The sequence below is a fragment of the Aulostomus chinensis genome, chromosome 24, assembly GCF_037954235.1.
Source record: "Aulostomus chinensis isolate RoL2024-O1b breed Wild chromosome 24, RoL_Achi_v1.0, whole genome shotgun sequence".
NCBI lineage: Eukaryota > Metazoa > Chordata > Actinopteri > Syngnathiformes > Aulostomidae > Aulostomus > Aulostomus chinensis.
The window spans coordinates 15,796,781-15,821,633 of record NC_141343.1 but is presented as its reverse complement, the minus strand read 5'-3'; the positions used below and the strand labels follow the sequence as shown (position 1 = coordinate 15,821,633).

The following is a 24,853-nucleotide window of genomic DNA, read 5'->3' as shown; positions in this document are numbered from 1 at the left end:
CGTTCGGGGCAAACTTCACCCACACAACCCACATCAACACAGGTGCTATCATGACGGTGGAGTCCGGCGCGTCTCTCATTACTGTTGGCAGCTTTCATGGAGGTCACGTTGAGCGAGTGACCTGTCACACTGTGCCGGCTTTTCAGACCGAAACTCCCCTGAAATCAGAGCAGGCAGCTCGAGAACTCCTCTCAGGTCCGCCTTTGCTAAACCGGTTCGACGAATCTAGGAAGGGGAATTGAAGGGTCGGAAGTTTGGAAACTTGTTAACCTTCCTGTTCGAGGAGAAAAGCAGTATTTTTCATCGAATGAGCGAGGTAGGAAGGTGTTCTGGTGCCGTTAAGAGCCGAGCAGGCTTCATGCTGCCGTCCGAACGTTCCCGTGTGGTGGCGAACAACACGGAGCTCAGGATGTAGTTTCAGACGAGGTCAACCAAACTCCTCTGAGGTTTCTGTCACTCAAACAACTTTCGGTTTTTCTGCTCTTCGGAGTGAGGGTTAGCATCCAGGTTTTAGGCTTTCTAGCACCAAGTTGGACTTCTTTTCAATTCGGCGATATCTTTTTTTCCAGTTGTCGACGTCTCTTAAAAGTTGTATCATAACTTCTCTAACCTTGCTCTGATTTCTGTCCCTTCGTTGCCTCCTGCAGGCAGGTGATGTAACCTCCCGTGGAAAAAAGTACTTCATGGAATAGAATTTTCAGTAAACCAAAAACAATATTTATAAGGTTATTTAGCCTAAATGTGCCAAATATTTCAATGGAATTTGGTATGTAGGAATGTAATGAAAAGATCAGGAATGACCTCGGAAAACATGCATGATGTGCCGTTTTCTCCCTGTACACGCGTGCTGTACCTGTAAATATTAATACTGCAGTTTCCTGATTAGTATCAAAACTAGGTTTCAGAATGAACATGTTCAGAAGAGACAAGAGCTCCACAGCCACGACCCCTACGGTCCCCCCTCGACCCAGCAAAGAGGTACCAACAAGACATCAGGCCACTTTTCTGAGTTTGCTCCCAATGACTGTGACTCTCGTTCAACACCAGGACATGGACAAGCCCATCACGCACAGCCTGAACAGACAGGATGCAGGGATGACATCACCGGTACGTGTTTGCATACAACACCCAAGGTAGTACCGCTGCTGTTTAACTGTAAATATTTCTTTAGGAAAGCAGCAGCGAGGTGGTCCCTCAGACTAAGGTAGGCGCGTTCACACCTGTTTACATTCTGTTGGACCAGAAGGAAAACATGACCCACATTTGAATGTTTTTGGGTGATCAGAGGACCGGCGTGATGGGAGTCATGCAGAAAGTCAACCCATTCAAGTCTACGTCGCAGGTAAAACACTACATAGCACTTTTTAAAATGTCACGTGTGTCACATCAGGAAAGAGGAAAAAAACTCATAGATTTCTTTTGTTCAGGCGCCCTCCACTGTCAGCAAAACTCCCTCGTCAGAGTCTGTTACAGACGCCACACAGGTGAGAACGGCAGCGTGCATTTTCGCCTTTGTTGATGATCTTCTGCTCTGAACAAGAAAGCAACAATTGCATTCAAATATCAATATTGTGTTTCGCCTCCTTATCTGTTATTTAAAGGAGGGGGGGGGCAACACCTTTCTGGGTGAGGGTTGTCCTCCTGTTGTGCGTTGGCCCTTAAGCCAGTAAAGTAGATGAATATGCAGACACAACGGATGAGTAGCAGGTGGGTTCGTTAGCACAAAGCAGCTCAGGTTCAGGGTGTTGCTGTGTGTCCAGCAGTCACCCCGGCTCAGTTGCGTCCATGTTGGTGACATGGCTGTAGAGACCATCGTCAACAAGGGTGTGTCTTCCAGGAATTTGGTGTCCTCCTAAAAAGCAGAACAACGTGGATGGTTTCACCATTGCTGCTTTACTGCAGTGTAAAAAAATTTGAATACGAAATCTGTATTTCAGAACCCAGGTATGCTGAAAGGGGTCATGCAGAAGGTCAACCCATTCAAGTCCACCTCTCAGGTAACAGCAACCCGATTGTCCGTATGTGGCGGCGGTTATTATAAAGTGAGAGTGACGCATCCCATCCTTTCAGACGCAGCTGTCTGAAGCTGTGTCCACAGAGTCTCTCGAGAAGGTCAAAGTTTCAGACACCAGTCAGGTGGGTGGAAGATTGTTTATGTACGATGTTGAATCTTTTTTTTAATCCGATTTTACTTCCTCAATACAAGGTCTAGTTTGATATTTGTGCTGACTCAAGTGACTGCCTCGGCCAACCATGGACAAATGTGAGCGCTAACAGGGGAAGGTCTACCAGGAGATGTTCCCAAAGAGGCCTGGGGCGGGGAAGCTCAGTGGTTGTTTGTGGCTCATGTTGCGTCAAAGGGGTGAAGTATATCCAGGATACAAGGGGGAGTGACAGGGCATACAAGAGGTTACTTTGTTGGTATGGAGTCCAGTACTCTAAGATAAATGTTTTCGCGCACTTGTTGCTGGGAAGTTATTGAGACCAAAGATTAGCACCTAGAAAACTATGCTACTAGTCAGTTTACCGGCTTCAAGAGCCTCGCCTGGTGTACCCGACTAAGCTCTGACTTTGGCTTGAAGTAAAAAAAAAAGAAGAAGAACCAAACCAAAACAGTCGTGATTGCTTGTTCATCAGTCAGATGGTGCTACTGGGAGTTAACGTGGTGTGCTGCGGAACCTCCATGTAACAAAGTCCTGGACCAAGAAGACTTGGACTACACTGGACGACGTCAGAGTTTGTAAACTGACGCGCTGGTAGTCGGCGTCCCTCAAAGACGAGGGTGGTGCTTTCTGAATTCTGAAGTCACCAGTGGTGTTGGGGGGGGGGGGGGGGGGGCTTCATTAACTCAAATCATCTAAAGCGGGACTGTTGTTGGGTGAAGTATCACTTTAAGGGAAAAAGTAGGAACTGCCCTTGCGACAGCACACTCATGTTGTTAACTTGATGGTTCAATTCTTTGGCCGCGTTTCAGAATCCGGGCGGGTTCAAAGGTGCGATGCGGAAAGTGAACCCTTTCAAGTCCTCCACACAGGTATTGCCTTCCGGGCCCCGTGCTCAGCCCTTTTGAAGCAAAGTGGTTCAAGTTGCACCAGAAATAGTTCAAGCTGTTAGTAATTTCAAGATCAAAGCAATTCAGAATGACAGAAAAGTGACGTGTTCTGTCGACGTTGGTTTTTAGGTGCCAAAGACCGATCCTCAAAATGATTCTGAACATCTTCAAGACCCCGAGAAAGAACTTCCAGCCAAACGGGTACGTGTCCTGTCGCGCGTAAAACTTTCAAATAAAAGTTATGGTTAAAGCAAACCGTAGTTCCATCATGAATGGGCTCTCAGGGTGTGACCCAGGACTGTCTCCCATGCTTGGTCTTATTCAGAACCCCGGGGTGATTGCAGGGGTGATGCAGAAGGTCAATCCGTTCAAGTCGTCACAGCCAAAGGTAACAGTGGTGATGTCAGCCAGGACGAACCCAACCAGCTGCATTACTGATCAAAGATGTTTTGGAATCAACTGCTACGTCAGTCTTGAAAAGGAAGTGAAGCTGGCGTGATGTACTAAGTTGTCTTTCTAGGACACCCGTCCTCTGGGTGGTGACCTTTCGTCCAGCGATGGAAGTTTAGCCAACAATAACAACTTGCCACTGAAACAAGTACGTTTGAGCAGTTACAAGCTTTTTTTCAAGCAGCGGGCCAGAACCGGCCTTTTGGCCTCAATGCAGGATGATAACAAAATGTACTACGCAGCTTTAATCATAATCCTATCATCTAATCATACCCACCCTTTGCAAAAAGTTAGAAAAGAAGCAGGGGCCTGTTCTAAGGAGCAGGATTAGAGGGTTAGTGAGGTTACTGCAGGGTTTTCTGTAAAGGTGGTCCACCCTTAGTACATCACCACCGCAACTTAAGCTTTGGCCCTAACATACCAGGCCGAGCTGGAGGACGAGAGGACAAAATGAATGATGGTCATGGTCATTAAGTCCTTGAAGGTGTCACTGACGTTGATGTGCAGGCTGCGGGGAGGTCTCAGGAGTTCCAGGGTTTTTAAAGACAAACTCCCCTGACAAGTACCTTCAATGACGGATTGTCCGTATTGATGATTGGTGACGTAGTGCTGACGCGGCCTCTTTCATGTGAACGAACAGGGTTGACTATGGCGTCAACACCCATCATAGCAGCACCGCGTCTCCCGATTGCGATGGTCACGGCTTCTTGACTTTGGTAAATCGAAGATACAGAAGTTGCCTCACTAACCCTCTAACCCTGCTTCCTGGTTCACCTCCGTGGTGCCACGTCAGCCACTGGTATCGTCCTCAGATCGAGCCTCCTTCAAACACTTGTTGAAGGCCAACTTTACCACCAGATGGCACCGAACGTGCAGATTCGACGACAGCTTTACTTTCCATTTGCTGTTTAGCGTCCAGTTTCTGAATCTGATCTCAACATTCGGGTGGTGTTTCCTCCTGCACCTTCTGATCTGTTATAGCTGACAGCATGTGACTCCGTTGCTGCCTTTTCTGCTAGCATGACATGTTTTTGTTTTTTTTATATATAATTTAGAACCCTGGGATGTTTAAGGGGATGATGCAGAAAGTGAACCCTTTCAAGCCTTCCTCACAGGTAATGTGCCACAGATCCCTTTCATGTCAGTGCGTGGTAGTGTAATTTACACTGATGGTATATTTTCACCCCCGCGCTGAAGCAGAAACCAGAAGAGGAAAGCCAGACGGACTCTGCGGTTTCCTCATTAAAGAATCAGGTAATCACAGGTACAGTGGTTGAGGACAAAAGAGGGTTAGGGGCAGAATCCCAATTACTGATGTATCTGACTGACCTTGCTCTTACCAGGAAGACCAGGGGATTCACAGCGAGGACTCGTCCAGCTCTGACAGTTTGGATGACGTAACTATAGAGAGACACGTGAGACACGAACCCCATTTTTGGGACATTAATTATGGATTTGCTTCTTCTCAAGATGTTTGATTTGCCTCAGGGTCAAGTTGCTAAAATGCTTGATGAAATTTTTCTTTCCAATACCTGATTGTCTGCGCGCCTTCTTCATGTTGGAGTGTAGTAAAGGCTCCACCCCCCTTCTCCACAGTCTATTTGGTATACCGAAGCCGGCGCTGGTATTGACATGAAGACCCAACCAAAGGAGGAGCCGAAGAAAACGAAAAGGGTACGAGAAACCGTAGTTTAGCCACGTTGGAAAGCACTCAACTGTGGACACAACTGGCAGTCTCACGTCTGTTCATTGTTTCTGTTCCAGACCTTTCGAATGAAAAGGTATCTTCCGAGTGTCTTATTTGGCTCTCAGACAAAGGTACTCAAGAGTTAGCGCTTGTTTTTCTTCCTGTATATGAAACGACCTTTTTGGTTTACTCTTTTCTAATTTTACCATGTTTTTTTTAACCATTCAGGACGGAGCAGTTGATGCGTCATCTGACACACAGGTTGGTGGGAACAACGGCATCGAGCCTCACGATAACAAACTTGCTTAAATTAAAAAAAAAGAAAGAAATTGATAAAGATTTATAGACTGAAGTTACAATTTGGAACATTTTGGTTGTAGTAAGATGTGACCTGACATCCATCGTACTCCTCTTAAGATGCAGTGGAGGTGTTTCCTCTCCACACAAAGCACACAAAGCCTGTCGAGCTCATACGTTGTGATAAGTTACGTTGTTGTCAGGACTCCATGTGAACAAAGCAGCACAGAGACGAACACACACCTACGTTATGGTAAACCAGTCAGGCTTTTATTATACAGCATGGGCGGTCAATGGAAAGCCTCTATATTTGCCCTCTAGTTTCTCTTCCAGCAGCAGGTGATGTTTGTTTTCCATTGTGTTTTAATTTTCTTTCAGCTCATGCGTGTAGCGTCACTCTGAGCTTGAATGCCCTTGTTTGTAAAGCCCAACAATGACATTGAAGCGAGGCCAAACCGACATCCATATGCGGGATTGTGTTGGACAGAACTACAGTCCAAGAATTGAGGTTGGATGGAGCAGTGAGAGCAGTTTTGTGTTCGCAACACTGATAGAAACAGAGCTGGGCGAAAAGGCAAAGCTCTCAAACTATTGGGAAGTCATTGGTTCAACGCCTCACACTCATGAAATATGGGTCATGACTAAAAGAACAAGTTGGCAGATACAAGAGGCCCAAAAGGGTTTCCCCAGGAGGGTGGCAAGAGTCTCCCTTAGGGACAAGGGGAGAAGTCAGGTCATCCCAGAGGGACAAGGCGCTGCTGCTGCTGCTTTGTGTCTTTAGGAGCCAGTTGTTAGTTCAGGCATCTGGTCAGGATGCCACCTGGGTACCTCCCTAGGGAGAGGTGTTCCAGGCACGTCCAGCTGGCAGAAGGCAGATGGAGGAGCTACACCTCTGTGCTGGCCTGCGAATGCCTTGGGATCCACCAGTCAGAGCCTGTGGATGTAGCCAGGGCAAAGGAAGCTTGGGGTTCCATGGCAGACCTGCTCCTTTTATGACCCAACCTGGGATGAGCAGTTGAAGGAGGATTGATGATAGACTAAAATCACATTAAGAGTTAAGGAAAGTTAAGGTCACACATTCCTCAATTAGGGTGCAGAGCCACAAGACACTGGAACCAGTGAGTCATTGAATTTTTTGGACTACGCCATAGTACGCAATAATAGCTGCACAATAAGAGTAAACCCACATGAATAACAGCTCTTGAAAAGATGATTGAAATCCATCACCACCCCTCTAACAACAGCAGATACTGAACAGCAGCAGGTGGCGTCTAATGAGCTGGCCATTGTGCGTCATGAATGTGAAAGAGAAACTGATCCTCCACCAGTGAGGCTACACGGAACACCATGTCATCAAAAAACCACTTCTTCACCATCAAAAAAAAAAGTCCTGCACGCCAACGATCCTGAATATGAGCCATTACCCCCCAGGAGCTGAATAACTGTCCCCCCAGTAAACGCAGCGCCTCAGTGAGCTCAAGAGCACAGCTACGCTTTTGCTGGCACACAAACCGATGTTCCAGTACCAAGATTGTTGGATCTAGATAGGCTGACTTCTTGACTGTGGAACACGTTCTAGGAGGCAGTGGAAGTACAAACACTCCAGATGGCGGAAATACCTGTACCTGGGGAAGGAAGCCCCCTGGACCCTCTAGAGGTACAGGATCCTCACTCTGACTCTGTTACTTGTTGTTTCTTCATGTAGTTGAAGTGAACAATCACACCAATGCGTCTGCTATTACTTGCAGGATGAAGATGGTCTACTTGCGTGGTGGAGGACCGTAGAGGGTGCGCTTGATCTTACAAATGTGTTGTCATTGAACTTTGTTGGCTGAATTCTGTTTCTTCGCAGTTTCAACTTTGTTTTTTGTTCAGGCTGGGACGAATGGAACGAAGTGAACCAGGATGATGAGGCTGAAGAGTGAGTGAAGTTGAAAAGTGAAATGTTGTTTGTGCCAAAGTTGAAGCGCTTCCCTCAGCCCTGTAATACCAAATAAGACAGACAAGTTGATAAATGCGCCTCAGCTGCAGCGAGCGCTGGGACATAAAAATTGTTCTTGAAAGGATTTGTAGTTTTACTCGATATTAAGAACAAACTATGCCTATAAAACCCAGTTTTATCAGAATATTGCGCTGATTAAAATCCCGGAGGGTCAAGTTGAAGGTTTGTCCTTGTTTCATTTAGAGTTGTGGAACAAGCAGCCGATCGAGTCTTCATGGCGGCTCGCCTCTTCGTTCGCTTCTTCAACCAGCGTGGCGCCTCGCTCCAGCAGCGCATACTCGAGCTCCTGGCCTTGGCTGATTCAGCTGACAATTTCCACAAGAAAACGGTCACGGCTAGCGTCGGTGGAGGCGTGGCCAGTGTCGCAGGCTCCGTCACTACCATCACCGGTCTTGTTCTGGCGCCGTTCACCGCTGGCACGTCTCTCATTGTCACAGCCGTGGGCATCGGAATAGCGACGGCAGGCGGGGTGGCATCTGCTTCCGCCAACATTACGGACACGGTGCATTCAAAGACAGACCGCAAGAAGGTGGAGAAGATGATTCAAGACTACGAGGAGGAGATGAAGGACATTAAGGAGTGTTTAGAGTTTCTACAGGTGAGAACCTGAGGGGAACCTGTCCTTCCTTGTAGTGTCTTCATCTCAGCTTGAAGGTCATACACAATTAATGTTGAACCTAGTGACTGTGCAACGACCACCGCAAACTGTCGGTCTAAAGTCTACGTTGAAAATCGTCTCTCATGACTACACAAACAAGTTTTGAGCCTCGTGAAACACGAGCGAATGCCTTTTTACACTACAGAAACTATTAAGACATGAAGTCAGATTTTTATTCCTCTACGTCATTTTTTTCAACTCAAGAATCAGTTTCAGAATTCGTGGTCACCGAATGGAACTACAAAATGGCATTTTTCAGACCTGAATTTTGTTGAGTCTTAAACTCCTGATGACTGAAAGTGTCAGAGAAGTCATGTTCAAGTCGTTTGCTTGACAAATACTTGAGCATTCGAGTGAAAAAGGTTCATCCTTCTGTCGCATGTGGGCGTAGATGAATAGTTGTAATGAACACTGTACACTTTGATTAGGAAGTCTAGAAAACCTCATTGAAAATCCTAGAAATGTATTGGTTGTAGCTTGTATGGGTTGATAAACTTACTTCCTGCCCTTTGGTCACCTGACAGGAAGGAATGGAGACGCTGGAAGAGTGGAACTTTGAGCAGTACGCTGAGAGCATCTCAAAGAAACACCTCAACCAGAATGTCAAACATGTGATGAAAGAAGGCGGCCGCGCAGGCAAAGCTTTGGTGATCAACACGGAGAGCCTGATCAACACCATCCAGGTGATGGGTGTGGCAGGCAGCGCGGCGAAAGCTGCTCAAGTGATGAGCGTCACCACCGGAGTGATGTCAGGCCTCTTCCTGGCGCTCGACGTCTTCTTCCTGGCTAAAGACTCAGTGGAACTGAAAAAAGGCGCCAAAACGGAGTTCGCATCTAAGATCCGAGAAGTTTGTAAGGACCTGCAGGACGGGCTGCTGGAGCTGAACCGCATCAAGGAAGAGCTGCAGAAGACGATGGATGGCATCGAGGTGGAGGTGGAGGAGGAGGAGGATGAAGAGCAGCTGAAGTCGGATCTGAAGAAGCTGATTGACCTGGAAGAGTAAAGGAACAGATCCCCAGAACAGCTTTGAGTCCTCCGTCTCCTGCCGAAACAAAGACGAGTAGTGGTGTTAGTGCTTTCATAGTACTGGGAAGTATTTTTACAGCTTTTGTAGTAATACATGTTAATATTTATATAAATTTTAATTCAACTGTGAATGTATCAATTGTCACTTTGTTAGTTTCTTTCAATAAAATGGTTTCCTGCTCATCTGCCTGCTCTCCTTGTGCATCATAAACGAATTGTAGAGTGTAGGAACAAACCGGGCCAGCAGAGGGAGACAAACATCAGCCTGCTGGAGGTGTGACGCGGCTGTGAGAGAAGTGAGCTGACTACGGCCTCGTCTGCCTCCTGAAGCAGCGTCGCTGACTGATCACTACTTCACGAGAACTACATGTAGCTAATGCACCACCTCAGTCTGCCGGCCAATGATCACATGGTGCGTTCATGTGATGGTGCTGAAGGACTCATTGGGGACCAACATGGTTCCACACTGGAGCAGACGGAGCCCTGGAGTGAGCACAGAGACAGGAGAGGGACATATTACTGATCAGACTTAGTATTCACTCGATGAAGTCAAGGTATTTTGAGGCCACAAGATATTCTAACTTCCTTCAGTGTTCTAAGGCACAAATTTAAAAAAGACGTTGTTTTGTCAAGTGAGTTCTATTGAAACTACAAAAAACAGCCTGATTAAGTTCCGTGATGGCCATGAAATATGTAAGGTTCCATCCATTTAGTTCTTCTGAGGCCTCAAATTAAATTAAACATAACCTGCTCCCACAGTTCAGTTATGTAAAGGCCAGGAAATCTACAACACATTCTCACACCCTCCAATTATTATTTTTGGAGCTACAAGATACAACCTGTTCCCACAAGTTAATCAAAGCAGAGACGTTAATATTCTTCCTGGCCAGGAATATTGACTAGAATGAATTTGTCACTGAAACCATAGTTTCTGCAAACGGGTTTGTGTAAATGAAATATTCATGTTCATCCAAGGTGAGATCAGAATGATCCCTTGGTCCTAACATCAGGTGGATGTTTGCTGGTGTGCAGCAGGAAGGGAGCAAACAGCAGCTCGACGTCCACCGGCCAGAGCGATGCTAGGCTATGAAGGGTTGAGTACATGAGAGAAGGGCTGGCAGAGGAACTACACAGAGAAGATCAAGGCCCTTGGTTCCCCTGCATCAGGGAGCAGAGATCCACGCTAGTTAGCTTAGCACAATGAATGAATGAGAGTTTCCTCTGTCTTACTATCCATATAATGCAGCCTGGAGCCCCTGAGAAGCTACAATGGGTGGAGGCGTCAGAACTGGACCAGCAAGGGCAGGAGGTGACCTGGTCTGGCGAATCACATGCTGCAGACGCCGTGTGCATCATAGAGCCAGGAGACACAGGACTGGTGAGCCAGCAGAGGAGGCGTGATGTTCTGGGCTATGTTCTACCAGTAAAGCGGGGTTCTCTGCATTGATGGCAACATTAAGTAAACACAAGCAGACGATTATGTCAGGATAGCAGATGAAGCTAACCTGTCGCGGCCGTGTTCCTGAATCTGCTGCTAACGAATGGTTCTTGGAAGCTGACACCGAGGAAGCAGGAAATAGGAAACAATGAGAGCGCTTTGAAGGATGCCGGCACGTGCTGCTCACCTCACGCCTCGTGAAACTCATGACTGTGTCTAATTGTGACACTCATTAACAACATGACTCAGGAGACCGCCTGATGATGGAAAATGCTTTGTACTGACATACAAATGTCGCAATGTATGATGGAAAAGTACAATTATATTATAATTATACAATGCTTCAGGGGCTGAAAAGGCCAGCTGGTAGTTTTTCCTTTCAATGACATAATGAGTCCATGTAATATTTACAACAAAAGTTTCTTCAACATTGAGTCGAGGTAAACACCTCGTTTTTGAGCATGTTTGTAGTATTTCTATCAAGTGTGGCCCATAGAGACCAGTGTACTTCATTTAGGCCAGAGCATCGCCAAGAGAACTGCTTCAAGTTTGGCACAAATGCCCACTGGAAAGATTTTGGTGGTCAAAGGTCAAGGTGGCCTCACGTCAACACAATATCTCACAAACGTCATGAGGTAATTTCATCTCATCCACTCGTAGGTTTTGTACATTTTCCCTCTTCAAGGAAAAAAGCTGGTGTCATTTTCCACTGTGTATTTGTAGCTAAATTCCAAACAGCCCGCATGATGACGCTGAAGGAAGAATGTTGGACTGGAAGAGAATGCAGAAACAAGGAAATTTTGCTCTGTCTCATGTAAACCTTGATATTATCTAATATGCAGCCCAAGACCAGTACTCCCATTAAGTGCTTGCTATCGCTGCTAATCGTAGTGAGATGAGAAGAGAAGCTCTGCATACAAAAGTTTAACCACAAAAAAAAGACCCAGAGTGAAGACTCTTTCTCATCCGGGGTGGGTTTTCTACCGGTTCTTATGCAAGCCAGAAAGAATCTGAACCAGCGTGTTTATCGCACTGACATATTAGGACGTTTACTTCCGCTTGACTAGAAGTTAACTAAACAGAAGTCAATCAAAACGGGAAACCTGAAACGACTCAACGCATTTTCTGTTTTTAGATTTTTGTTCCGTTGTTTCATTCGTTAAGAGTGGTTTTTACAGTGCTAGGAGAAGCTCATGGAGGGCTACCGTTTCATGGTATATTTCTTTTTATTTGTGATACTGGGAGCAGCCATTAAACTGATAACCCAGAACGCATTCCCTCTCATCTTATCATGAGTATATGGCATTGACACCAAGTTACTGGGTCACTCACTACTCGCTCACTACTCAGGATAAATTTGAGATTATATCAACGTTTCCAGAAAACGGCAAAAATGTCCTTGTGACTGAATTCTCCTCCCACTGCCTAAAGCCTGGCCATAAACACACACCGTGGAAAATTAGACAAACGGGTTCCTTCCAGAAGAAGAAGGAAATTGTACGAAGCAAGAACCTTTTAAAATGATTCCACAGCAGAGACATCATTTTGGTGGTCAAAGAGCAGGGCTGTGGTGACATAAAAGCACAAAGCAGAAACCAGAAGATCTCATTCGTGCTTGTACGGCCCAGTAGTAACACTCTATTTGTCTGTGTGAATGTCATCGTGCCGCTCTGAGGTTCTGACTTCAGCTGAGATCAGTCCGTCAGACCATGACAGGCTGTCAAGACAGGTAGTTTATGAAGCTCGATGAGGAATGAGTGAGAGCCAAAGAGGAACAAGTCAGCTGCCGGTTTACTGAATCCAGTCTACTTCCATTCCTTCTCATGACAAAGTTCAAGCCAGCGTGACGCACGTGAACAAGTGGAACAGGATTATTGTGGTTCAGTTCTTGAAACAAACATTACGCTCGTCATGCACTGAAGAATTCATCTAAAAGGTTCTGTTACAGATCAGCATCGGGATGCCATCCGTACTGACGTGAGAGCGATCAGCATTCAATTCAATTCAAGGAGGAGCGAGTCCTGCTGTCATGTGACGTGTCATAGAACATCCCCGCCATCATGTTCAGACGGGACTCTTGACGTTCGTGGCTTGATGCCAGGGGCACTCTTGCATATTTCTGGTCAGATGATGATGATGATGATGACAAGTTGTATGACCTGTCTGACATCCCAACACAGCCGGAGAACTTTAAGACGTGGCCATCACACTTGGAGTCACACCTTGAATTCACCTGCACTGCTCCTAATTCCAGTCGTCTACCCAGATCGAGACCGTCAGAAACGAAAGTGGCACCGAGTCTGACAATGAGGAACAAGTCTCTGGAGGCAGTATCGCCTCTGCACACATTCATGGACACATCCATACATAATTAGGTGTGACAGGTAGGAATGAGGATCAGGCTGTTCTCAGAAGTCAGCAGGTGGGCATGTAAATCACATCAAAGACTTGTTTGTATGACAATGATGTCGTTCTGCCGCCTTCTTGAGATGTAACATTTGCTCATAGGGCAGCCTTCAGGTGACGGAGAGCTGAGGTGAAAGTCCCGCCCACCCATCACACACACACACACACACACACACACACGTTGTGGTAAGCTGACAGGCAAGCACGATGACGAGCACAGGGACTTTGATTTGAAAGGCCAGTGGCAGAGAACCGCATGAGAATGGTGGGTTACCAGCAGTCCCCCAACAAACAAACGGTCGTAGTGTACCAGATTATCAGCCTACATGGGCGTGCAGTGTGAGGGCTTAACAGACATGATCTTGATGCTCCAGCACCACGTCAGAGTCGACCTGATCTGGAGTCCTGCACCGTGAAAGGACCAACAATGGACTGTTGAGCGAAGACCCGCAGACGTCATTGACAGCTAGTAGACCGTTAGCTTGTAACATCAGCTAGTGCTAGCCCCATGTGAGATAGCAATTAAAATTTACTTCCAAGTATTAATTAGCACTACATTACCACCAGTTGGAGTTTCTGTGAGATCTGCAGAAGCACAACATGGAATCACCACACCAAGTGTGTTCATGAGCCTCGACTGAACCATGTGAGCATTTTTACACTCAAGTGTTAAGAAAATTGGTTTAAATATGTCATTATGTCTGTGACGTATTCAGTCAGAAACGATACAACAAGAGGAAGACGAGCAGGTACCAGCAGAGCAGAGGAAAGATGCGTTACGGTCAACGAGACAGTGGAAGAGCTTTATACACATATCTAACACGCTAAACATTTAAGCATGATCAGACGTTCTCCAACTGGACAGATCCCAGTTCTTTGTGCTGTGTAGAGTCTCGCCAGTTATCAGATGCCATGTAGTATAAAAGCATGCCTTTGCATAATGTGGGGAATATTACAATCTAGTGTCACCTAAATCCATCCATCCATCATCCATCTTCCCCCTCCTGTTCAGGGTGGTGGGGGTGGAGCCTATCCCAGCAGCCTTCCCCCTGGACAGGTCACCAGTCCATGGCAGGGCCAACACATAGAGACAGACAACCATTGGCTCTCCCAGCCACGCCTACGGTCAATTTAGAGTCTGGATTAACCTGGTCCCTCTTGATGTCTTTGGACTGTGGAGGAAGCTGGAGTACCAGAGAGAACCCAGCAGGAACAGGGAGAACATGGAGACTCACCCAGAAAGACCCCGTGCTCCAGCCGGGGCTCCACCCACAACCTTCTTGTTGGGGGGCCACGGTGAGGACCACTGCTCCATGGAGCCGGCCAACACCAAAGTTTATTCTGCAATTTTCTTCTTATTTATGTCTGTTTTTTTTAAAAAAACTAACTTCAGGAGTGTACACTGAATTGTAAGAAGACCAGTTTAATATGGAAAGAACCCCCTGCTACCATGCCAACCAAACTGGTTTTACAGCGTCACTGAATGACTCGGCCACACCACCAGTCATCCCTGTGGAGTTGCCATAGCAGTCTCTAGATCACTCGATGCACCCCTGCATATTCACAACCACCGGCCATTCTTTCTGTCATCAACACTCACATTTATTGTGTCGTCAATAGAATGCTGCGGGGATGACGCGTCCAACAGGAAGTGGTCATCTCCTGGTTCCTCCACCAACAGGAAGTGGTCATCTCATGTCATCTCTCACCAGCAGCCAATAGGATTGTTCCATGTGATTGAATCAGTAAATCAGCTCTGGCGAACAAAAGTTGATGATCTTCCAGGTTTAGTTCATCAGGATCATCTTCACTAATGAACCCTCTGATGATGCTGGAAGCCTGGATGCTGCTGTTAGCAGTGCTAAGCTAACGGTAGTCTATGAAGAAACTACACCAGGGTCACATGACTTCAAGGTCACTGTGACCCAGCGTTCATCATATTTCTCATCATATTTGGATAAGCACTTTCAGTCCTCCACTTTGGAAATGTCCTCTTTTTCTTTTTGGAGATTGGCTATATTTGCTAAAACGTCCCATCTTGTCTCTGCTGACTGAAGAGACAGCTGCCAAACTGGCTGGACTTGAAACTGGAGACCACACAACACAATAGATATTCAGAAACCAACACAGCATTTTGAGTTGACATTGACAAACCAGTTCTTGCTATTGTGTCAACAGTCTTGTAACTGGTTTCACTTCCACCCAGCACCACGCTAACTAGTCGTGTAAACGCCATCAGGGGCTTTTCTTGGCTCTGTTGTATATATATTTTGTTGCATTTTGGATGTTTACTTCGCCAAGTCCTCTGAACGTCCATACTTGATGGTACTTTAATATTCGACAGTGACAACATTTCCCCCTTAAGCAGTCATTTTCGAACGTGAGACCCTCCAGACCTCATATTAGTATGTAGATCTTGAATAGAGGGGCTCTTAATTTTGACCTGGATGTGCTGCTGATGGAGAATTGTTGGTGTAGGTTCATTGAAGGAGCGTGGTTCTAGACCCGCTCTACCTGTAAAGTGTCATGAGATAACTTTTGTTGTGATTTGGCGCTATAGAAATAAAACTGACTTGAGTTGACTTGACCTCGATGAGCTTCTTTTGGGACAACAAAGATGCATCATCCATGCGGCGCCCTATTCGTGCCAAATGACTTAGACCTCCTGGACTAGGTCTGTCCCTCCATGAGGCTCCAGCTGGATCTAACATCAGGTTTTTTTCTGTTTGTTTACAACAAATTTAACCATCAGAACTAAAATGTTCTAAAAAAAAATAACCATGGCTGAATCTGCATCCCTGGTTTAGAGTCCCACCAGTTTATCATGAGGATCCGCTCGCTGCCCCCCCACAACCCATTCACAACAATGACCAGTGTAGCTCCAGCTCGAAAGTGTACAAAGTGTGGAGGAACATCCTCAGACCCATGAAGCTATTTTCAAAAGTCCATCAAATTCCTGTCAGACGGAGTGTCAGTCAGGTGACAAGCATCCAGGATGCAAGTCAACAGTTAACAATTACTGCTGGCCCTCCAGGAAATAAAACTCACTGCAACACAATCCCAGACAAAGCAGTTCGGCTGCACAATGACTTGGCAAACAAGTCATGTGTCACATGACCCAAAGCACCTTCTCTCCATCTCATCCCATTCAAGCATCATCCATGATGTAAGAGGAGGTTTGAATGGTCCCACCCCCATTTTACAAACTTAAATTCAGAAGCAGAGAGAGCAGGTAGCACATCTCTCCCTGGGAGCCTTGAGAGCCACACCTGAGGACAAGCTGATCGTCACTTTCAGAGCCACGTCGGGTTTTTTTGCTGCATTTTCCATTTCAAAGGAGATCTAAAGGTAGGCTCACACAATTATACAGCTGTTCTTTCCATACTTCTTGGAGAATGGCATAAGTCTTATTAATGAAATCAATCGGTTTTTTATATTTTGATGCAGATTTTCTGTTTTTAATTTATGTTTTCTATTCTTCAATTTAAAATATTTAAAAAAAATATATGCACATACTTTTAATCCCATTATTCTGGAAGAGAAAGAACCAAATCAATGGTGAAACAATACTTATGTGTATAATAAGCAATTGATAACTAAGCGCATGATTTATGAAAGATAATCATTTAAATATAAATATAATTTGTTTTCATTTTGCCATGTAAGTAAGCAGGATTCCTAAAATGCACCATGTAAAATAAATTGCATTTTCCTTTAAGATTAAAGTTTTCCTGCTCCTGTTGTGCTTACATGGTTGATGAGGATCTTACTCATCGTATTAAATTGTTATAATACTCATAACGCCATATTGTTAATATATATTGTTTTCAATCCTTATATCCTGCTAACATTGATTTATAAACGTGCTATGATTGAATGTAGCTGACACTGAAGTAACACCCTCGTTTTCCTTCACGACTCACAAGTTCATCCCCCCAGCAAATGCCATGAGTGCAGAGGTGTGAGAAACCTCCGGCTCCTGGCTGTGGCTGTTGGCTTTTATACAGCCGCAAAATAGTCAGCAAATATTTAACTTTTCTCAGATCTCATTCAGAAATGTTCTGAGGATCTAGCAGAAATCCCCCGTCACATTATTTGATTGAGTAATGGTTCTCTTGCTATTCTAGGCATGGACAACAAACGGCCCCTTGCTGTGTTCTTTCTGACACTTGTCTGGATGTTTCTGGGCCCCGCTTCTAAAGCAGCAACCAGCGGCATGACAACACACACAGTGACAGAAGCTGGCATGACACACGCCATGACAGAAACTGGCATGACACACGCCATGACAGAAACTGGCATGACACACGCCATGACAGAAACTGGCATGACACACGCCATGACAGAAACTGGCATGACACACGCTATGACAGAAACTGGCATGACACAAGCCATGACAGAAGCTACGGTAGAAGCTGGCATGACACAAGCCATGACAGAAGCTACGGTAGAAGCTGGCATGACAGAAGCCATGACACAAGCCATGACACAAGCCCCGGTAGAAGCTGGCATGACAGAAGCCATGACACAAGCCATGACAGAAGCCCCGGTAGAAGCTGGCATGACAGAAGCCATGACACAAGCCATGACAGAAGCCGTGACAGAAGCACCCCCACTGACACCCAACACCACGGTAGAAAACCTGGAGGTGAGTCATGCTAGTAGGGAACAACAGAGTTGAACAGAAGAGTTCCCTTTCGTGGGTGATTAAGCGGTGTTTCTCCTCGCCTTGCAGACAGAGATCAACAGGACGGGCTGTGGGTCGGAGCGGCTCTGCATAGCTGAGCCAGCTGAGTGCGACCCTTCAGAAGGAGACACATGTTTCTTTGCTGCCACAAGACAGACAAATGGCCAGAACTTTGAATTTGAGCTCTCAGGAGAGTCTGACGGCTACATTGCAGTCTCCCTGTCAGAGGACACCACTGTGGTAGGTCAAGCACGGATCAAAGCATGATGGTAAATGGACTCACATTGAATCACAGTTCATGTTAACCGTCTGGTTTTCCACTGCAGGGAGGCAATGACACCACCTATATCTGCGCCAACGACGATGGTGTTGTGAGATTCTTTGGTGCCCTCCTCGACAATGATGAGCTGTCTGAGGTCACGGTCAGTTCGAAGTTCTAAGTCACTTTTATTGTGAAGAAAGTAGACCAAAAAAACCCAAAACAAAACACTGACAGCAAAACAATCAAAAGTAGATTTTGTTGCAGCCCTCAAATGGCACCTCGGGGGCAGCACCGATGTTCTAGGGTCCTACATTCCTATGGTTCTGCTCCTACTCCTAACCCATGTGTTGGGGAACACAAACACACACCCTGGGAACATAAGCTGCCACATATTTTGAACTGGCTGCTCATCCAAAGAAATAAGTTTTGGCAAACATTAATTTCACGCCATCACCATCTTCATCACCACCTGCATCGACTGTTTAAAGTCCATCGTCTTCTTTGTCATCAGTTTACGTGGTTTTGCTTTGCAGCTCAATGCCAACTCCGTGAGAGGCAGGTTGCAAGAAGGGACGATCCAGTGTACGTTCGCCGCCACCGTGACGGATGCAGCTAGATTTAGAGCTGCCAGGGCTACGTCACGCTCTTTGTCTGTCTTAACTGGGGACTTCGACAATGGTAAGATTACATTTCATAAGATTCGCACATGATGAGAAATTCCACAATCCATCTTGTCCAGTATACTGAGTTCTCTCAGTGAGGGTCTTATGTTTTGCTTGGATCCTTCTCAGGCCGTTTCGGCGCCCCTGAAACTCAGGTACAGACCTCTGTTATCAACTTGGGAGACCCTAATGCCAATGCCACCAATATTGAGTCCTCGGCCCACACGGTTATCCTCCAGCAGTCATTGACGCAAGGTAAGCAAGGGGATATTTTATGATTTCTTAGAATAGATGCTAGGGAACAACTCTGCACACAAATAGCCTGCGACAACATTATTGGTATAATGTATAATTGTTCGTTTCCTTTCTTTCCCTGTAGCTCTCCTGATCGCTTTGGCGCTACTGGGTCTGCTAGTAGTTTGAGGAAATGGAATCCACCATCAACCAAAACAAGAAGTCCTTCCCACTCTGGAAGATGCACACTTGAATGTTATATGTTATAATGTTATAATGTAATTGAATGTTAAACATCTTATGATGTTTAATGTTAATCGTGAATAACTTTCGCCTCCCCCCTCTGAATATGTCCACCAATTAGTGTTGTGCTTGGAATGTCTTATTTTGAATTTTTTTCAGCCACAGCAAGTTGGTGTAGAGACATAACCATTCCCTCCACAAAGGTTCTGTTAAACTGCGAGCTCGCTAACTAGCTCTCTAGCTAGCTTCCAAATGTTACACTCTCACAGCCCTGGAAAGTTCTCTGGCTCACGTTCAGAAAAAGTTACAAGACGCAGGTCTCGTAACCCTCCCTTTGTCTCCTAGCATAGCAGGCCTGTGTTTTTTTCCCACTCATTCATGATATAAACCAAAGTTAGTTCCCTGTTGTCGAGAACGTTCATTCCATTAGCATTTCTTGGAGACATCTGCTGAGGTTGTTCCAGCATTTTCACGGTTGTTGCGTCCTGATTCACACCTGGCCGACCCACGACACTTGACTACAGATGTGCTAGCAAGGGAATGGATATGGCACGACTCAATTTAGCACGGCCTGGTTTGGTGTGGACACAGAAACATGAGGTTACATTTAGGACAAGGTCAGGCCCGTGTTGAACAGGATGTTTCCTCACGTAAAGTTATGCTCCGTAGCTTAGCCTACACATGGTACAAGTAAAAAAACAAACAGGCTCTTAAAAAGTTAAGCTTTCATTTTGAAATTTTCTTTGATTGAATGTGATGTGTAATATATTTGTGTTATCCTCTAACCATGGGACGACTCGCTCTCTGTCCTATGAGGTTCTTTATATTCAAGAAAACACATTTTGTCTGTATTTGAGTAATGAACGAACAATATTTTGTCATAAATTGAAGGACTTTATTTATTTTGTTCGTGCGAGGCACTGCACATTTAAGCTTCTGTGACACACAAACAAAGAATAACACTTCCATCTATCCAAAGTGATGCTGTTTCACATTTTCACCTTTGTGGTGCGAAAATGAGAACAAAGGAGAATGTAGCTGACAACTCAACGATGTACTTACAATGAAGCCTTCACTGGCCGAGAGTGTGTGTGTGTGTGTGTGTGTGTTTCTGTGTGTACATGCAAATGAGCAGTCACTCACGTAAATACAAAGACACCAAACGTTGATGACATTGTTTTCTTCCTTTTCTTCTGCTCATTGGATTTAAGGAACAAATTCGGTTTGGTGAACGTTCATTGAAATAAATATTTGATGCACATTCATGGTCTGGGTGCCTCTGTTGATGCTCCACTCGCGCCAACAAGTTATTTAACTGATCTGAGTTTTAATTCGATGCGTTTGTGGGAGTTGTCGCCATGGCGACAACACATCAAAACACCTTCAGATTGATCCTGGCATGTGTTCACGTCAAGTCAGGGGCTTCTGAAAAGGTTAGTCGACTAAGATCTAAAAAAAACCAAAACGAGTTGAGATGATGGTGTCTGAAAGAGGGTGGTTGAATAGTTGTGGTCTACTTTCAGTTGACAAAATCCATGGCGTCAGGTAGCTGTCAAAATCATGAGAGCGCAAATACAAACTAAACGAGCGCAGGATCAGGAATTGAGGGCATCAGAAACACAACATGGAGAGGTCCAAAATAATCTTGTGGCATTAAAGTTTTGTCTCAGCGTGTAAATCGTGACAGAGAGCAGTTGTGAGGCGGTGGCGCTGCTCGTTCTCTCTTCTAACTCACACGCTCGCTCGCTTTGGATGTTTCCTCGCTCTCGATATTTTTTCCTACCTGAAATACGTCAGGGGGGTAAGGCTCGACAAGACAACAATCGGTGGAAAGCGCCTGTGAATGGTCAGCTGCTTGAATCAATTTTCTCGTGTGACTCCATTCCTTCCTGAGATAGTGGCTGTGTTCAGACTGTTTGCTACCAACTGTTGATCCAAACAGGACTTCACAATAACACTTAAAATAAGACTCAAATCATGGAGCTGGCTAGTTTTGGCGCTGCTGACCATTAACAGGTGGACTTCAGCGGACTTCTTCTTCTACTCCTTCTTCTTCTATGTGGTTTAATGGCATGTTCGGAGCATGACCGCCACCTACCGCCTAAGAAAAATTGATTCACGATTCAAGATTATTTTGGACCTCTCCATGTTGTGTTTCTGATGCCCTCAATTCCTGATCCTGCGCTCGTGTAGTTTGTATTTGCGCTCTCATGATTTTGACAGCTACCTGAAGCCATAAAAATATAAAGAAGAAGGTGGCTGGCAAACCTTTTAGTCTCACTTTCACAGAAGAGTATTGGGGTAACCCTTGAGAAAAAAATGAGAAGAGGATTTTTTTCATCATGCTCTTTGAGAAGAATTTAAAATGTCGAGAAAAAAGTCCATCCATCCTTCATCCATCCCTCCATCCTTCATCCATCCATCCATCATCCATCCATCCATCCTTCATCCATCCATCCATCACCCATCCATCCTTCATCCATCCCTCCATCCTTCATCCATCCATCCATCATCCATCCCTCCATCCTTCATCCATCCATCCATCACCCATCCATCCATCATCCATCCCTCCATCATCCATCCCTCCATCTTCTCCCTCTTCTCCTGTTGAGGGTGGTGGGGGTGGAGCCTATCCCAGCAGCCTTCCCCCTGGACAGGTCACCAGTCCATGGCAGGGCCAACACATACAGACAGACAACCATTGGCTCTCCCAGCCACGCCTACGGTCAATTTAGAGTCTGGATTAACCTGGTCCCTCTTGATGTCTTTGGACTGTGGAGGAAGCTGGAGTACCAGAGAGAACCCAGCAGGAACAGGGAGAACATGGAGACTCACCCAGAAAGACCCCGTGCTGCAGCCGGGGCTCCACCCACAACCTTCTTGCTGGGGGCCACAGTGAGGACCACTGCTCCACCGGCCGCCTCTCCCTCTCCCTCTCTCTCTCCCTCTCTCTCTCTCTCTCTTTATTTTAGTTGTTACCGATGAAGTCTCCAGAAGGTTTACACCTGTTTTGAGTCTGACTGTTTTTTGGCTTTCGTCAGTTTAAGCTGACGACTGAGAATGGCCAGCTGGCAATGGAGCGGTCGTGCCAGTCCGGTCATGACATTGGTTCTGATGCTGCAGTTTTCTTCAGCCTTACAGGGACCACTCCCAGTCTGCCAGAGGCCAGCGCCACAGGATGAGTACCACTGCAGCCAGAGCCAGTTGAGCCGAATATGAACGCATCCTGAACGGTGCTGAACCTCAGTCCACATCTACGTCTGCCATGGTGACATAATTGGACCTTTTTGTTTGGACTTCCTCTGTTTAATTCTCCATTTTCACTCCCAGAGTTGAGCGCTCGTTTCTCTCAGATGCCAGATGTGTGACATAATCGCTGTTTCAGCCAATTTGGACCACAGGCTTCTATAATAAATGTCCCCTGCCACCCTGGATTCCTGTTCAGCGGCTGGATAATGAGACGGTGCTGCCATTAGGCTGCTTCATGCTTCTGGCTGACGTCATCCTCCGGAGCCCGGCTCGTTGGCTGTTCTGTGCCTCCACGCCGGCAGCGGTCGTGTACCGGAGGCTTCAAGTCGTCAGGATGTACGTTTGTCCATCTCATTCTTATCAAGGTAATGTCAGAGGAGAGCCAAGGGCCATGGCCAGAATGTCTTCAAATTTGGCACTAATCTCCACCAGAAATTTTTGGATGAACTGCAACTGTTTTGGTGGTCGAAGGTCACCGATCCATGTCCAACTTGGATTTAGCTGTTTGTTTTTGGGTTATCTGTCACATTCGCGGTAATGCAACATCTCAGGAACACCGTGCGGACATTCCTTCCAATTCACCACTTGAGTCCACCGGGACACAAGGATGAACTGAAAATATTCTGGTGTCCACAGGTCAAAGGTCAAGGTCACTTTCCCCTCATTTGCACACGATAGCTGTCCCATTCTTCATACATCTCTGGGAATTTCTTCAAATTGGCAAAAAATGTCCACTGGGACTCCAGGAGGTCAGACGCTGTGCTGCCCAGCAGCCGTTGTGTGAGTGACGTTTGCTTTTGTGGCGTTGATGTCAGCTTCCACAGAAGCCGCAGCAGCTGGAGGCCCATTTGTCAGTACAGTCTCAAGGAGCTGTGTTTGTGACAACTGCACCTGCCTTGTCCAGGCTTGTCACCCTTTTATTTTTTTCTGTCACCATTTCTGTCGGGTTGCTTGACTAAACAGGTTCAACTATTGTCAGTCCGGGCAAGACCTGACCCATCTGAGTCCTGAAGTACGAGGGTGGAGATTCAGGGGGTTGGACCAGAATGCAGAACCTGTCAGATGGATTATTTTCTGTGATTACCCTCGAAATACATTCTTAAATGTGAAGTTTCTGATTATTCAGGACAACAACAATGTGTGTTGTTATGCACACCACTCCCTACAAGGATACTCACTCACGTTTGGGACAAACCGTAACAACCAAAGTCCAGTTCACCCAGTAAAAATGTCAAACTTGCTCCAAAAATTCAAACATGCTGATTTATGACCAATGACTTGAAAAAAGTCTGACGCTTATCAATTTGCCATGAGATGAAAAGTAAGTGTTTACTGACGCGTGACGCAGGAGTTTCAGGCATGCCAAGCAGTGGCAGCGCGGCTGGAGGTTAAACGGTAATTCTCAACAGTGGCAACACCGCCTTTGTGAGTCCAAATGAGAGTTGAGTTGTGATTATTATCGCTTGAGCTGTGGCTGAGAAGTTTAATGAGTTTTTGAGCAGCTGCAAGTCGTCGAATGCGTTCAGGTATTTTAGACTTTTGCAGGAAACCCAAATCTTCCTGGGAAATGCCCTTGATAGAGAAATTTGGTCTCTGATGAGAGCAATACTCCGAAACAAATTTCCTAAAAATTCCCCCCCCCCCCCCCCCAAAAAGGCGTGGAAGTTTGTGCGAGTTCGCAGTTGTGCCTGAGGCCTGTTGCGGCAGGGCTTGGCCATCTTCACCTGGTCTGTCCTCTCTATCAATTTTGGCATCAACATGTTGATAACCGGTTCTTCGCGTGTTGCACGCGGAGCTGTTAGCACCTGAGGCCAATAGAAACTAATTCTTTAGTTCTAAACGACGCTCTGCCTTCCTCCACTGTGGCAGGAATGTGGCGGGGGCGACGTCCATAGTTGCAATCAGTGCAATGCGCACACTTCAGTGTGAGGCTGAGCAAAAGCAGGTGGGGCAGCTGCTCAGCCTCAGGACTTCCCCTCACACACACTCACACTCATCACCCGCATGGCCGCCACCACACACATGCACCACCACAGTAAAATTCCAGACTCTGTCACAAAAAATTCATATAAGAATTAAAATGCATCTAAAAACTGTGTACTTACAATAGTATTAATATTGTATAGTATAAATCTTGATGGCCGATCACCAAATATCAATATTCTTACGGCTGCAGCTGGGGTTAGCTAACCTCTTCCCCCCCGGTGACACCAGACGAATGTCTCTGGGTTCACCACGTTGTTCATTCGTGTGATTTTCCTGCATCACCTTTCTGAAAAGTCTCCAAATTGGCCTCAAACATCCACTGGGACTTGAGGATGAACAAAACATTCCAGCGGTAAAAGGCCACTGTCAAAAGTCCTCGCTGCAGAGGTGAACAACAACGATGCAGTGGTTTTAGCTGTTTACTACTCATCTGGATGCATCTGGCGTCATGAGCAGAGCGACTGGATGGTATCACGAGTTTTCTGAGATGCTTCCCTCTGATCTGCAGAAGTT

General features: G+C 46.0%; 2 protein-coding genes across 5 annotated transcripts; both read left to right on the top strand.

Moving 5' to 3' along the window:
- Positions 1-10: 10 nt before the first annotated feature.
- apold1b (apolipoprotein L domain containing 1b) lies at positions 11-9,350 on the top strand. 4 transcript variants are annotated; one of them, XM_086197118.1, is made up of 23 exons: positions 11-195; positions 899-978; positions 1,048-1,107; positions 1,172-1,204; positions 1,286-1,342; positions 1,428-1,484; positions 1,938-1,997; positions 2,071-2,136; positions 2,975-3,034; positions 3,182-3,253; positions 3,378-3,440; positions 3,573-3,650; positions 4,558-4,617; positions 4,703-4,756; positions 4,846-4,917; positions 5,099-5,176; positions 5,267-5,320; positions 5,418-5,450; positions 7,066-7,143; positions 7,235-7,274; positions 7,362-7,407; positions 7,672-8,086; positions 8,671-9,350. In XM_086197118.1, the coding sequence occupies exons 1-23, from the start codon at positions 51-53 to the stop codon at positions 9,148-9,150; spliced, it is 2,241 nt and encodes a 746-aa protein (XP_086053244.1). In that variant the 5' UTR covers positions 11-50; the 3' UTR covers positions 9,151-9,350. The 4 variants fall into 4 exon arrangements, with proteins under 4 accessions (XP_086053244.1, XP_086053243.1, XP_086053245.1 ...); XM_086197117.1 differs by having other exon boundaries at positions 4,700-4,756; XM_086197119.1 differs by having other exon boundaries at positions 54-316; positions 4,700-4,756.
- A 6,888-nt stretch (positions 9,351-16,238) lies between these two features.
- LOC147238899 (uncharacterized) lies at positions 16,239-20,366 on the top strand. Its single transcript, XM_086197256.1, has 7 exons — positions 16,239-16,365; positions 17,145-17,665; positions 17,753-17,944; positions 18,031-18,126; positions 18,500-18,644; positions 18,758-18,883; positions 19,008-20,366. The coding sequence occupies exons 2-7, from the start codon at positions 17,147-17,149 to the stop codon at positions 19,049-19,051; spliced, it is 1,122 nt and encodes a 373-aa protein (XP_086053382.1). The 5' UTR covers positions 16,239-16,365; positions 17,145-17,146; the 3' UTR covers positions 19,052-20,366.
- The last annotated feature ends 4,487 nt before the right edge of the window (positions 20,367-24,853 follow it).